We start from the raw sequence: 14,437 nt of genomic DNA, 5'->3' as shown, positions 1-14,437 counted from the left end.
TTCTCATCTCAGTGTACAAGAATTTCACTAGGTTTTATCATTACGCCTCTTCAACGTGCAATTTCCTCCCGTGCTGTAAACGCGGACGTGCCTGAACGGCTGCGAGTAAGAAACAACAAATAAGAACGATCATCCACGAGAATAAAAAAGAGAAAGAAAAGCTCTCACAGTTGAGGAATTCGATTTACAACAGCTGTATTTCTCCTGTTTGTACACTAGATAGAATCATCATGAGCGACGTAATCGTGATGGGCGGCTCCAAATCTTTGAATAGAAAATTAATGGAACGGACATAACGAGCGTTTGGTCGGTCCAGGTCGAACCTACAGGTTAGGGGTGTATACCTGTGGCAATCGCCACGTGAGCGCACCCGATTCTCAGCATCTCGTACATCTTTTCCCCAGTCTATTTTTCCGTTTGCATAGTTTACCGCTGCAATCAATCTTGACCCTGAAAGTTCAGCCCCAATTCGACTGTGCGCTTGAAACGGAATTCCGGGCCAACCCTGATTCGTCCGTTCTAATTCCCGCGTACAGCATTGTTCGAAATAATGGTTGATCATTAGGGGGTCTCTCTATGGTAGAGAATGTGGGCACAGCTGATTGTTGAAAGTGCCGGAATAATTTCAGAGCGTAAAGAGGAATGCTTGGCCTGCGAAGCGCTCTCTTGGACGTTAATACGAGCGAAGCATTCGCAGACCGCATTCGGGCCGGGTGAGAGAAGATGTAATTTTGAGAAAAGAACACACTACAATCTCGACGAGACTCCGGCAGTGGCGGCGGCGCGAAGATGAGTTTAAGCCTCCGAGAAGCACGAGGCCAAGAGAGAATTCGCATCCCTTGCCGTTTACGATCGCGAAAGATCTTCGCCGCGTGCGACAGTTAAATATGATTTATGGGACGCGGGCCCGAGGAGTGAATCGCATAGCGGATATGATGCCGGGGGCGAAATCGAGAGAGAATCGCTACGGTTTGGCCGTTCATGACGGAACAGAGACCGAGAGTGTTCGTGCGTACCAAGATCAAGGGTATTAAAATTAATTACGCCGGATAGATACGTTGCGTAGAGTTTCGGGCTAACGAATTACCCGCCGATACCACGGTCTTTATTTACGACTCTGGTGCATCGGACGGTTCCGAGATAACTGTGGATTTTAATTGATGAAAATGAAACAGCCTGTGTATTGGTCCAAAATGTGGCCCCCTTGACATCGGCAGCTGGAGTCCAGGCGCTGGTATATGCGCGATAAGAGCGTTGAATACCGCGTCATCGATCCAAGGATGAGGCTGCAGTTGTGGGATAGAGTCGAGAACGTTTGAGGAAAGAGAGGATTCAGCGCGCTCTTCTATTAGACGAAAATGATTATCAAGGTTTCAGTATTCGGTGGAGGCGGCAGACTGAACGTCGAGAGTCGAAGAGGATGCCGAACCCACGTGTCACTAGGTGAAAAAGGCGGGCGAGAAAGAGGAAAGAGAAATTTAACCAACGCGCTCGGTACGAGATCGAAAGAGAGGACGTAGTTCGAGGCCTTCGGGGAGCAGGAGCTCAGCACCGCGGTTCGAGTCTCGAGGAAGGAGGCGTCATTTGGACTCCAGAAGTCGGAGCGAGACGGAGGCGAGACGGGCGTCTGGCTGCCGAGGGAGACGAGAAAAGTCGGAGCAACAGGTTGCCTCGAGTCCATCTCCCTCACCCTTGACGGAGGGTGAAGTCGCCAAAATCACGGGATACTCGAAACGTCGCTGAAGCGATCGCGCGACGATGCACGAAAGCCGAGCTCGACGTGAATGGAATCAAAAATGCCGATTCGGAGAACCGTCATCGCCGAATCGTGCGTGGGTAACGATTTACCGACTCCGATCACCGATTGCTTCGTTATTTCAAGACCTCCACGCGATATTTTGCAACTTGAATAACGAATGAATCGATTATGCCGATGATGTAGTTGGGCTAAGATTTTTTCAACCTCAGAAACTAATACTCGCTAATGATCAGGCGGACCTAAAACTAAACGGGAATCGAATGTCACTGCGGTTGTCGAGTTCGGAAGAGAACCCAGATACACGTCGGCGAAAATGGTCCAACATTTCGTCTCTAAGCATCCTGCGGAGTTTTTGTGTACGATGTATTCTTACGTCGGACGGTAGCTGATTCGTAGAAGGAAACCGGATATCCTCTAAACACGACACTGCGGCCTGGAATGCCGCAGGATACCGGACTGCCGGTCAATTGGTCGAATGATTCGAACACAGGCCTGAAGCGAAGATAAGTCAGCGACTCTTTTTTGGAAAAGTGAACTCCCGGGGAAGCGAGTTTCGATTCCTAGATTAATTCCCTCGGGATAAAGCATCGTAACTCGGCTATTTCATTCCAGCCGAATACGTTAGTGGCGCATGTCTTTTGGCCCTTCGACGTTTTAATGAGACGCATAAGTTGGGCACTGCGATCTGTGTTGCGTCTACGCATCCCGATTACGGTTAACCAGCGGCGTACTAAATGCGGTAGAAAGTCAGGACGGCCCGGAAAACGGTTACATACACTCGTTGAACGGTTTATAAACCCGGTCGGCTTCTTCAAAGCTTCGACCCAACAAACACAGGCTCCCTCATTAACTCACGCTAATCGTCAACCCTCCGTGAGCAGTGGTTCTCCCCCCTTAATCCCGGCTCGAGAGTGCTAATTTGGTATCGTGGTATACAAGGATCCATTGTATCAGGGCAATCCGCACCTCCGGTTTAATCGCTATCGATATTGTCGGCGCAACGATCAGAGTCACTGGGTCGCATTGAGAATTGAGGAAGATTTGAAGGAGCAGAAACTCGCTGTACGGTCTCGGAGGAGCGTCGGCTATGCGTTACGAAAATAGAATCCTGATCCCTTGCGCTTCGAAATAGCCCATGAAATATCATATCGCTACAGGGACTGGAGCTGGGTTACTCGGCATGCATGGTGTTCAGTCGTCGTTAAAAGGAAGGAACGCTGCCAAAATGACAATCGTGGCTGATTATGCCTGGGAGCTGATAAATAATTCCAGTTCTTTAATTCCGCTTGAATGCGAGGAGCCGCTCACGCGTTCGTTAGGCCGCATATTATCTCGGGCGAAGGAAGGGGGCGGAAACGGGATTGGTACCCAGCTTTCACGGCGTTTCGAATGTGTGACAAAAACGGGACAGACGGCCGACTTAGACGCCAGGAAAATCACACCCTGAAGGGGAGAAACTCCCCAGGCTTCGTGTTCACACCGAATGTCACGGATGGCGAAGACGATTGCAGTCATTGCAGCAAAATCCGAGGAGCTAAGAATTGCGGTTATAAAAATCGTCAAACCGGCAGGAACGCATTTTTTTTTCATTCATTTCTACGTCTGGGATTGATATTCGTCGGGGCTTAAAACTTTCCTTTATATATTGTAGTTATGTGTAAAGCTTCGCACGGTGTGACGAAAGAACGAACCTGTGTCCCGGGATCAAAGCGGTAAAATTTAATACCGAAAGACAAAAGCGGAGCAATTTGTAAATCCGTCAGACGCTTGGAAGACTCGACGAGGCTTTATAATGCAGCTGTGTTCTTTCAGTTTGAGAATAAAATCTCCGAGTGTAATGAGCGATCGCTTATTTGGTATACAGATTTTTTCGGCAACGATTATAATATTTATAGTAATCGGATTTGTACTCGTCAACAATCTTGAAACGCGTTTGGATATCGAAGAGACAAAGATCACGCGCTGAAAATATCGCAAATCCGACTTCTTACCAATTTCCCTATTAAAAGCTGTTGGTATCAGTTACTCAAAATGAATAAATATTTCTACTAAGAACGACGAGACGTGTCTCGACCGATTTATAGGAAATTGCTGATTTTTATCTTCACTTCTTCTCTGTCTGTTTCTAGACAATAAAAGATGTGGTAAAAATGAACAGCAAATGGGCTGAGTATAATAAAATATCCCGAGTGAGAAATGCGTGCGGTTGAATTTCGTGCCAGGGAGTTGTGTGACATTGCCGAAAATGTTTTACGAGTCTGATCGACGATCGATGACCACAGTTTCCGGTCGACAACGACGATTGTTTACCAAATGGTACCGATTAGTCGCGCAGCCTTGGCCGGCCTTCGTCCGTTGAGCACAAGCGTTATGGGCACTCCCAAGGGTCAGCTTAACTCAATTTTACTAGGTATATACACACGTACTATGACCAGAAGTAAGGAGGAGGAATAGCTACGCGAGGGCCGCGGCTATTACCATAAGCCATGCATTGTCCTGCCAAGCTCGGGATAAGTTGCAGGGATTTTTTTAATCTTTTATCTACCATGTGCTTCCCTCATTTCTTTCTTTTTTGTTTTTTAAACATGGATTCACAGAGATGAAAGCTCGCAACAATAACCCTTTGTGTAAAACAGGTGTAGCACAGAGTTGTAACGCTAAATCACCGGTCAAATATACGCGTAGCGTTATACGCAAGTATTAATACGACATCTGAGAATATCCAAGGCGGCAGCTATATTGATTGCAAAACACGTTATCGTATCAAAGGTGCGGAAATGAAATCAACGCGTTATTATCAGCATAGCGATATTTATTTTTCCTGCTTCTTATTTCCTTCCTCTCCCTAAAGTTTCTTGCGGTTTTTCGGCAAAAATATAATTCCTTTCTCGTCTTTCCAGTGAAACCAACGACCCAGATTTTCTGGACGACAAATTACACGTTTCCTAACTAAGGGTTTTGACAAAGACGAGTTGCGAGTATTCCTCGAAGGTATAAAATCAAGCTAACCGAACGCTTCGGTTATCCGGAAATCAGACCGAGTGGCGGTTTTTGAGAAAAACTATTTTCTACAGCTTCAGTTCCCATGATTTTTAAGATGAATTATATCGAGTGATGTAAATGTTCCGGTGTGGGTTTAATAAGTTTAATTGTAAAAAAAGTGAAAACATTTGAACATAGATTGAGAATTATAGATCTTCCGTTGACGAAATATTGCGTCTAGTGTATATAAAAAATCATAATTCCACAAATTATCGTAAATTTTAAATCTCACACCACCTTCAATTTTTTCATTTTTAATACAGCTCGTATTAAACTGCCGTTCAATCGCCAAATGCATGCAGAAGACTTCCAAGCATCGTAAAAAGCATGTAGAGTATTTTTCCTACGCGGGAATGTTTTGACAGACAAAATCCGTCTCACGGTTTGTAAGCTTCGCGCATTGTGAACGAAACGAACGATTCATCCCTATTTTAAAAATTTTTACTTTTAAAGAATTTCATCGACACTGAGAACCGGTGAAAATCAAGCAGGTAAATCGTGTAATTAACGGACAACTGTGTCCACGTAATAAAAAGGTCAGTAATTAATTCTGGTCGGACTTTCCGTGGTAGGCGAGGCCTTGTCGTCAAATTGAATAGCTCGACGGTGATAAGAACGAGGCGAAAGAAAGAGACGGGAACATCCGTCAGATCTTAGTCAAATTCTGGCCCTAAGAGCCGCTTAAGGCTTAAGGATGCAAGATGATGATAAGAAGATGCGATTGACTGACCGCATGTTCGAGGCAGGCATGTCGCTCGGTGCCGGGAAATCAAAGGGCCCAGGACCTGGATAAGAAGTCCCCGCCGCACTTCAACTTCAGCCGAGATTCTCTCCTCGTAATCTTTTCCCTCCGCCAAGGCGACACACTCGATCGTTTTCGGCTGTAACAACGCACTCCGTCTCGGACGGGAGTCGAGCACTGACTGAAGCTTCAGAGCCAGCGTGCGCTACTCCTCTCGAATTTTTCGCCTCACGATCAGCCGGATGCTGCACGAGTCCCGCATCCGACCGACGACTCTAGGATTCCCTCGCGAAGAACGTGCAAAAACTTGCGGGTGATATCGGGATCGAAACGTCGATCGGATCGAGAGCGATAGCGAAGAATTGACTCGCGATCTGGGAGGATGATCTCGGGCGGACTGAATAACAGATCCGGAGTTCGGGTCTCGGTTTTACAAACTCGGGGCTCCGCTCCACCGTCGTTTGAATTTCTAATTAACCGGTGACAGGACCGAGTGTCCGAGAATCGGGAGTGATCGCTGTGTCAATATGCATGCGTCCGGGATCGAGAACTTGACCAATGACCTCGGAACTGTCGCAGGAATCCGTCTTTTTACCGCGAAATTAATAAGACACGTAAGAGAAGCAGGTCTGGCGATCCTAGCCGCCACTTTGAACCCGGTGATAAAACGACTTGGAAGTCGTAATGTGAGACAAAAAGCTTGTTTACGGTAAATAATAAAAATCGAGTACTGGTTTGTGCGCGTATTTACGTAACACGTCTCTCACCGCGGTTCGGGCGCACAGAAAACACGGGTTTAATATAGGAGAAATTAATCACTCTGTTGATTCGAGAAGCGTCGTTGCTGTCTTCGAATCTCCGTGGAATCGATTTTCACCGGTTCTATTACACGCACGAAATCGGTTGCGAATCGGAATCATGAATGAATCCACGATGAATTAATTAAAAATGAATCAAGCGATACACATAGACGCCGATCGGTAAGCGCGGGAAATTTGAACAACGTTAAAAGGTGTCTGTATTCCGGAGGTAGTTTGAAAGCGTTAAAAATCGACTCACCAATCGCGTCGGCGATCCATGGCGAAAGCCCCTGGACACCGGTTCCTCTGTCGTATCCTTCCGGTACCAGTTTCGATTGATTTTGAATGATCGTTTTAATTCAGTGCCGGTATCTGAAGAGAGTCTCCTGGAAGAATGAAGCGCGTGCCTCGTGGTGCGCACGGAACTCGAACAAACTCTGCAAGGCAAGAAACCACAGCGCGGTTGATGCCCGTGTGGCAACTCACGAGAAACTAAACTGAAGATGCAGAGCAGGGCCAGAGATGCGGAGAGAGAAGCGACCCCCGATGGAGAGGCGTCGGGGTGGGGAGTCGACGTTGTTGCTCATTCATAGCCAGGAACTTCCGACGCCCAGCCTGGAAAACCCGGCGAAGAAACAACGGGGAATTCCTTCTGGCTGTGGAAATCCGTGAAAATCGCTGAAAGGAGGGAGGAATACGCGCGAAAATCTTGCCATAATGTCTTTAGCAACAGGCGGCCGAATGCAAGCGTTCGGTTCTGCTACAGGTGCCTTGATGTAGGTTGAAGGTCTTGCAGGATGGAAGGAGAATGAATGATGAATTGTCGGGAAGGACGAGAGCAATCTTTTAAGAATCCGCGGTTTCTTTTTACTCCGCGTTCAGACTTTTTCACGCACCGGTATTCGCTACCTCCTTTTTATTCATGGTATACCGTTTAATTGATATAATTTGAATTACATGTATGTACGTGCAACGACAAGCACTCAATCCTCGCGGGACGATCTATCGCGAAGAAATTACGACAGGGGATTATAAAGCTTATCTTCGGGGGCGTTAATTTTGGTATTTATACAATGTGCATGTTTAAATCGAGATGAATTGAAGTTACATTCTTGCTCTCGCGTTAATTAATTTTATAATCGATCGAAGGCTTTCATCGATATTAAAACCCTATCTTGATCCGATATTGAATTAATTAAGTGAAATGTGTATAATAATCGAATAACTTTACGTCGATTTTTATAAAAAATAATTACATCCCGCGGTAAATACAAATCATAATTGATGGTGATCATTTCGAAGGTTGAAGTAAATTCTTGCAGATTAGTCTTTCATCATTGTCGCGATGTGTCCGTACGATTTTTAAAAATATATCTTTGGTACGTTTAAAATTCGTCCCAACTTACTGGATTTTTCTCCCACGCTGAATGAACGAAAAGGAAGTCGCCTATTCGCATCCCTTCTGCGCCACGTTATCGCTGATTGCAATACCGCGGTGATGAATAAAAAGTGAAACTCAACATAGAACGAAGCGACAAGTAGAATAAAAATGATAAAAAAATAAAATAAATAAATAAAAAAAAAAGAAACTAGTTCCGAACGATGAATCGATCGCAAAATGAGCAGGACTGAGGCGATAGATAGGGAAAAAAGAATTGTGTTAACACAGTGGGCGTCGGAGGAAACGGCAAATGGCCTCGAGGCAACGTTTGTATTTGGGCCATCCGATACCGATGTGCTTCAGGATGTGAGGAGATACGATAGGAAGCGACAAACGCGCGTGGCGTCTATTCATTCGATTTTATTATTCAATTCCATTTTGATTCATAAATACACGACATTCGCCCGGTTACTCATTCATGGTCGGTATTGCGCAAGAACATGAAATAACTATATAATATATACATACTGTATACGTATAATCGTGTAATCATTGGTATCCAGTACCAGAAAAATTCAGCTGCCTCAGTTCGCGAAATAAGATAATCTCTCATTTTCGAGGATCCAATTTTTGTGAATACAGTACGATAATGAAATCGTTGAGCAGGTATGACTCAAGTTTTTGCGAGACGTTTTTTTCGCCCAATTTTCGTTACTGAGATAGTCCGGTGAATAACCGTGGACTTTTTCACAATCACATGACATTTTCTTTCTTCTTGTTATTCATCTGGAAACGATAATTTAATGGATCGCAGGCTCGGCAGGAAACCGCTAGTGGGAGGTTCTCGTCATATTTATAATTTCATCTTCGTTATATTATTTAGGGCGGAAGATAATTTTCCGCCGCAATAACTAATTAGGGGAAATGGCGTGGGCCGAATTTCAATTTTCGTACGGAGGACCTTGAACCTAATATCTAGTGTGACGAATGCTAGATTAAAGTCCGCTACTGCACGTGCAACATAGTTCTTCTATCTAGTTCTAGAATAAACTGTATTTGCGTCTGTTAAAAAAAAAAATTCCTCGACCCAACAATAGAAAACTCGTTCAACTCAATCGATCATCAAAGTATGAAGTCGTTCCTGAATCATGAAGATTAACTCTTTAATCAGAATTGGAAAAAAATGGTGTCTAAATTTGTTGATTCTTCTTCTGTTCATCCTACGCAGTTTTTACCACTTCAATTGTCATTTATGTATCCATTCTGTCACTTCTCAGTGGCTTCCGGTCGCTAACGAGCAGAGCATCGATCCCCTCGCAATAATATTTGTCATTTAATTACACGAAGGTTATCCCATGTTAAATTATTGCAAATACGTCATATTTCCCACAATTTCTGCGCAATCAGGATCGCAATCGATGACTTGAAGAGCAGCTGAACACCTGAAAGCATGGCGTTTAATTACAACATCGAGGAAGTTCCGCCGGCCGATTTGCCCTGTGTGGAGCACGACATTAAACGAGCAAAAAAGTTCCTTCAAAAGCACAGCCCCGAGTCAGGAGACAGTCTGTGAGTTTTCACGTCCGCGTTTTCAATTTATAGTCATTATTTTCGCGAGCATATGTCGAGTGAAGCAATCACTGATTTTACAGGTACGATCACCTCACCGACGTTCTCAATAAAATCCTAGCCGAAAGGCCCAAGAATGCCGTTGATATTTTTGAACAGTACAGTCGACAGCTCAAGGAGGAACGATTCCGTAGCAGAAAGGACCATCTTCGCGACCTTTACGTCCCTCCGGCTCAATATGAGGACGCGAAAAAGCTGATCGAGTTGTTTCGGGCATGTTTCGTGATTTCTCGACAAAACGCCACTCTTTGGGAGGCAAACTTTGACTCGATTTTCCACAATTTACATAAAAAATTCTCTCCCCAGCAGCCGGTTCAGACATCGGAAAATGGCGAGGATGATCCCGCAGGAGACGATGAAGAGGACGAGACAAAGCGGAGGAAGCCGAACATGCTGGACCTGCTTTATTACTTCGAACAGACCGGAGTAGGATTGCCACGAGCTGAAATGGTGATCTTAAACCTGTCGATCAGAAAGCTCATGGCGGACAACCCGATAGAAAATGTCCGGCAAGTTGCGGAGTGCGGATAAAATCATCGCTACTGTCTGATTTCAGCGAATAAAACTAACCTGTATTTTCACTTCCGATTTTCAGATTTTGGGGAAAGATACTCGGTAGACCGAAGAATTATTGGGTTGTGGAAGCGGACCTCCAGGAGGAGGAGATCAACCGTCGAATAGAGGTGAAAAACTCTCTCCGTTGTCGAGTTTTGCGTAAATATAAGCTAGGAATCAAAAGCCACTGGCTTAATTTGCTGATTAATAACCGTGTTTTTTTTTTTTTTTTTACCAGGCAACAGAAGCTGCGGAGCAAACGATGCGCGAAATCGACGTATCCGAAACGGTGAATGAAAATCAAGACGACGCTGAAAAAGAAGCTGCGAATGCGGTCTTAGCCACGGATATGGAATCGAATGATCCAGCCGTCGAAGAAAAGCACCTCGTTTTGAATTTCCCGCCTTTGCCTGAAGGCCACTGGAAACCACCACCGGAAATCCCTTCGGAAAGGATCGGCACTGGTGTCAATAAAAAGGTAATCCTTGACCGCGAGATGAGTCGATTATTTTTTATAATTCCGTTTTCTTCTCACGAATAGACGTACTTTGTATCAACGTCACCTGGACTCGATGACTGGGTTGAACTGCCTACCGTAACTGCTCAGCAAATAATCGCTGCGCGATTGATGGTTCGCTGTTTCACGGGAAATCTTGAAACACCGGTACTTGATCCTGCAGGATGATTTATTATTGCTTGTCAAGGCGCATTTGATGTTCGAATAATTCGATTGTAACAGATTTACACTTTTCCCGCGTTTCCGGGAACTGAGAAAAATTATTTACGAGCTCAAATCGCTCGCATCACCGCTGCAACTTCGATATCACCAATTGGTTGGTACAATTTTGGCGGTGATGAAGAGGAAGAGATCGGCGAAGAGGAAGAAGGACTGGGTAATTGGATGTCAGGATTTATGAACAGACTTACTGTTGAGAGACTCGTAGAATATTGCGTTCAGGATTTTACCATGAATTAAGTACAGGTCTTCTGTTAACTAACAGCAATAATCTCTTTCGTCTGATTTCCAGGCGGTAACATTTCGGAAAATCCTCACTACGATCCCCTGCCATTGAAGGACCTTATTGATCCTTCCATGTCGAACTGGTGTCACCACAGACAGCATATTCTGAAGCAGGGTCGAACCACGTGGTGGAACCCAAATGCTCCTGAAGAAGATGAGGTGAATTATGCCTAGGAAAAAATGCACATCTATTTCATCTAACCTTGCGCTGCTGCAGGAAGAATTTGCGGAAGAAGAGGACAACGAGGACGATGAAGGGGCCCCCGAAGCACAGCAGAAGGAAGTTGGTCCTCCCCTTTTGACTCCTCTGTCGGAAGATGCATCCGTGGATGCTATTCCAGCCTGGACAGTAAGACAGTCTTCATTGGTTCAACCCGACTTCGCCGTCGCCATTGTTCGATCAAATCTCTGGCCGGGAGCTTTCGCTTTCGCAACTGGAAAGTGAGCGTTGAATCTGTGACAATAATATTTATCGGTGTATTCGATCACCGAATGAATATAATTACCGGCAACTTGTATCATCCGATAGAAGATTTGCCAATTTGTACATTGGCTGGGGGCACAAGTTTACTGTGTACAATTACACGCCGCCGAGTATGCCGCTTGTCCAAGATCAGTACAAAATTGGACCGGAAGTGATGGAGGTTCAGGATCCAACTTTTGAAATGGAAGAAGAATGGCGTATTGCTCATTTACCAGCCCCGGAATTACCCTTAATGGGTAAATCGTGATCGTCTCGTTTTTAATATTTTTCCAAATTTTGTCAGCCCAAGTTATGCGAGTTTCACAAATTTTCTCTGTTTTTTCGTAATCTTTTTATCAGGAGAGGAAGAGGAGTTACTTGGGGAAGCGTCGCCCGACGAAGATGAGGAGGACGAAGATGAAGACTAGGAGAGGAATTAGTACAGGTGTAATGGAAACTCGAGTTTTCATCGAATACACCGTATTTTATATGCAGTACAAATATACACGTCTCTCAAAACAAGTAATACATATCTAAACGTCGAATTCTTCGTAATTTTGATTCCGTTAAATCCCTATCAAATTAAAGATGCACGATCGAGAATTCATGGATATGTTAGAAAAGTTCGTTTACGAATTAAATTCAGTGTAATACGTACGTACATTAACAGAGAAAACAAAAAAAGCTCAGCGCGAAAAAATAATTTAAATTTGGTGATTCAATTCAACTCGATCCGTCGGAAATTTTTTATCTATTTCTACAAATCGTATTGTGAGTGACTATGAATTTTAAAAGTAATTCAATAAGTAGTCGGCACGTCAGACTGAATGTTTTATAATTGTAAGTGTCGTGTTGCTGTAATAATTACGGTGTGCGATCTTTTTTAAAAACGTTGATTTGTCGAACGTGAGATGTCTTTCAAACTTTTGCACACACCGATAATCGATTAGCTTTGATAATTCTATCGAAATTCGAGCTATCGAAATCTGAGCGCTGACACAAATTCGATAAGCTGTCAGAAAAAAGAACAAACGAAACTCTTCCACGCAACCAAGAGTCCGTTGACTCAGCCTGTGAACTGTCAAACGTGATATTTGTTGTGCAAATAATATCGAAAGAACGCCTTGAAAGGGTATAAACAATGTTAAAACCTAAAGCACTTACGCATGTTCTCAGTCAGGCGAATACAGGGGGCGTTGAAAACACACTGTGAGTATGAAAAAAACCGATAAACAGTAAAGTTAACCTATCAATTTCTAGATACGCATCAATCTTCGTCCAACAATAAATCTCACAGAGACTTACCCCCTGCAAATAGACAGACTACGCCAATGGTCGTATGATTAGATGAGATTCACGTGGCAAATGTGCTTATTAGATGAAACTTTTAGTTTGTGCGAGCTTTCGATCGATAACTTGTTCGCCGTATTACATCTCCACTTTTGTTACGTAAATTTAGGCTACTCAGTAGGGACGGAGGGCTTCTTGCCTACAGCGGATATGGAGATAAAGATGCCAGAGTCACTGCTGCGATAACGAGCAACATTTGGTCAGCTTATGAAAAGAATGGTCGTAATGCCTTCAAGGAAGACGAACTGCAATTTATCCTGATGGACTGCATGGTGATCATTTGATTAATCTTTCGCTACGTGTTCTTCCCTTTGTTTTCTTCAAATATTATTCCAGCCCAAACTAAAAATTTTGTTGTACCACAATGCTCTTTCTTTTCACATCAATGTATCGAAACTTGTATTTCATAGATAATTGTACAGAAATACGGGTAAACTTGCTGACCTTATTCTTTCTAATTCTCTTTCTTCAGCTTTTTCAGTACTTCGAATTGTTACCTAATTGGAACAAGTTGTTAAATGTATTCTTTACCAGCTGTTATTAATTTTGAATTTGTATTGTTTGTTGCATAGCAGTGTATTGAATAAAAGAATTATCTTTCAGGAGGGTAAGGTCGTTGTCACAGAAGTGGCAAATCTGCTGCTCTGTCTTTACGCCAAAGAAAATGTGGGATTCGGCCTTCTTCGAGAAAAGGCACAAGCTCTTGCTAAGTACCTGGATCAACCGTTGAAAACGATAGCCAGTATGCCATGATGAAGGGAAATTGAAGTAATCGAATAACAAGAGTATTCTTTCACTTTCATCCTGTTACTCTACTATTATTATTATTATTATTATTATTATTATTATTATTATTGATATTGTTATTACGATTTTTTCATCAGATTTCGTAATTTGTAATTCCGCCTGTACATACCAAACAATATATTATATTTATAAAAAAATCAATGACTTTTAAAGGTTTGCCAATACATCATCAGTTTACAATTTCTTAACTACTCAACCTCTGTTGTATAATTATTATTACTATTGTTTATCCATATCTGAATTTCAGCAAGTCTCAGTCAGTCATCTTATATCCATCTTTGGTACATCACATTTTCTTTTTAATATCAATATAAAACATCATTGCACAGGTCTAATGTGATTGTAAGATAATTATATTTTATACTAATTATAAATGAGGGAACACATACGATTGTCAAATGAACCATTTGTTTATTACAAATTTTGTAAGTGATACGAATATTTATGCTTACATTTTGTTACACCACGTATCCGTATGTATAGAATAGTACGATATCAATAATGCTCTGTGATTGCTATTCGTTATAACTTCATACCTTTGGAAAAAAAAAAAAAAAAAAGAATATTGAATAAACACTGTCGAAACTTTGATCTGTGCGTGCATTTGTCTAAATATTTTTAGCACGTCAGAAAATTATATTTGTAGGGCCCTATACATAATTTACGTTATACGAAATATTGTGCAAGTTTTTATTAATGCTAAATTTAATACAAAACAGAAAATGGATTTCATTGCGATGTACTCATTTACATGTAATTTAGTCGCAGGCTAATTATCCTAATTCTTATCTCTAAACGACAATTTAATACACGTATAAAATTGATTTAGAAATTCGCCTATGAAAGTACAAATTTTTTTCACATGTCCAAATAGTCATACGTGTGTAC

General features: G+C 42.9%; 3 protein-coding genes across 10 annotated transcripts in view; 2 read left to right on the top strand and 1 right to left on the bottom strand.

The window, feature by feature from the left end:
- The window catches only part of LOC107219523 (papilin), a 71,392-nt gene extending 64,580 nt beyond the window's left edge, over positions 1-6,812 (bottom strand). For 7 of the 8 annotated variants that reach the window (XM_046730766.1, XM_046730772.1, XM_046730770.1 and 4 more), the window contains exon 1: positions 6,603-6,812. In XM_046730766.1, the coding sequence (XP_046586722.1) occupies positions 6,603-6,622 (20 nt within the window). In that variant the 5' untranslated portion in view covers positions 6,623-6,812. Of the gene's footprint in view, positions 1-5,531; positions 5,712-6,602 lie in introns of those variants that run through there. The other variant, XM_046730767.1, reaches the window with a different exon arrangement.
- A 2,362-nt stretch (positions 6,813-9,174) lies between these two features.
- LOC107219524 (radial spoke head protein 6 homolog A) lies at positions 9,175-11,820 on the top strand. The gene is made up of 11 exons (XM_015657770.2): positions 9,175-9,293; positions 9,377-9,566; positions 9,660-9,862; positions 9,949-10,036; positions 10,147-10,386; positions 10,450-10,572; positions 10,648-10,801; positions 10,937-11,088; positions 11,147-11,370; positions 11,459-11,649; positions 11,753-11,820. Exons 1-11 carry the CDS (start codon positions 9,175-9,177, stop codon positions 11,818-11,820), a joined length of 1,752 nt encoding a protein of 583 aa, XP_015513256.2.
- A 590-nt stretch (positions 11,821-12,410) lies between these two features.
- On the top strand, positions 12,411-14,142 carry LOC107219538 (ragulator complex protein LAMTOR2). Its single transcript, XM_015657786.2, has 3 exons — positions 12,411-12,601; positions 12,852-13,014; positions 13,346-14,142. The coding sequence occupies exons 1-3, from the start codon at positions 12,534-12,536 to the stop codon at positions 13,493-13,495; spliced, it is 381 nt and encodes a 126-aa protein (XP_015513272.1). The 5' UTR covers positions 12,411-12,533; the 3' UTR covers positions 13,496-14,142.
- The last annotated feature ends 295 nt before the right edge of the window (positions 14,143-14,437 follow it).

The sequence above is a fragment of the Neodiprion lecontei genome, chromosome 2 (assembly GCF_021901455.1).
Source record: "Neodiprion lecontei isolate iyNeoLeco1 chromosome 2, iyNeoLeco1.1, whole genome shotgun sequence".
Classification (NCBI taxonomy): Eukaryota; Metazoa; Arthropoda; class Insecta; order Hymenoptera; family Diprionidae; genus Neodiprion; species Neodiprion lecontei.
This window is presented reverse-complemented; position numbering and strand designations above follow the sequence as displayed.

Excerpts from the sequence above, each read along its gene's own strand:
- LOC107219538 (XM_015657786.2), top strand. The coding sequence starts at position 12,534 with ATGTTAAAACCTAAAGCACTTACGCATGTTCTCAGTCAGGCGAATACA. Across the intron at positions 12,602-12,851 it reads GGGGGCGTTGAAAACACACT|GCTACTCAGTAGGGACGGAG; the intron begins GTGAGTATGAAA and ends ACGTAAATTTAG. Across the intron at positions 13,015-13,345 it reads TTATCCTGATGGACTGCATG|GAGGGTAAGGTCGTTGTCAC; the intron begins GTGATCATTTGA and ends ATTATCTTTCAG.
- LOC107219524 (XM_015657770.2), top strand. The coding sequence starts at position 9,175 with ATGGCGTTTAATTACAACATCGAGGAAGTTCCGCCGGCCGATTTGCCC. Across the intron at positions 9,863-9,948 it reads AACCCGATAGAAAATGTCCG|ATTTTGGGGAAAGATACTCG; the intron begins GCAAGTTGCGGA and ends TCCGATTTTCAG. Across the intron at positions 10,573-10,647 it reads CGGGAAATCTTGAAACACCG|ATTTACACTTTTCCCGCGTT; the intron begins GTACTTGATCCT and ends CGATTGTAACAG.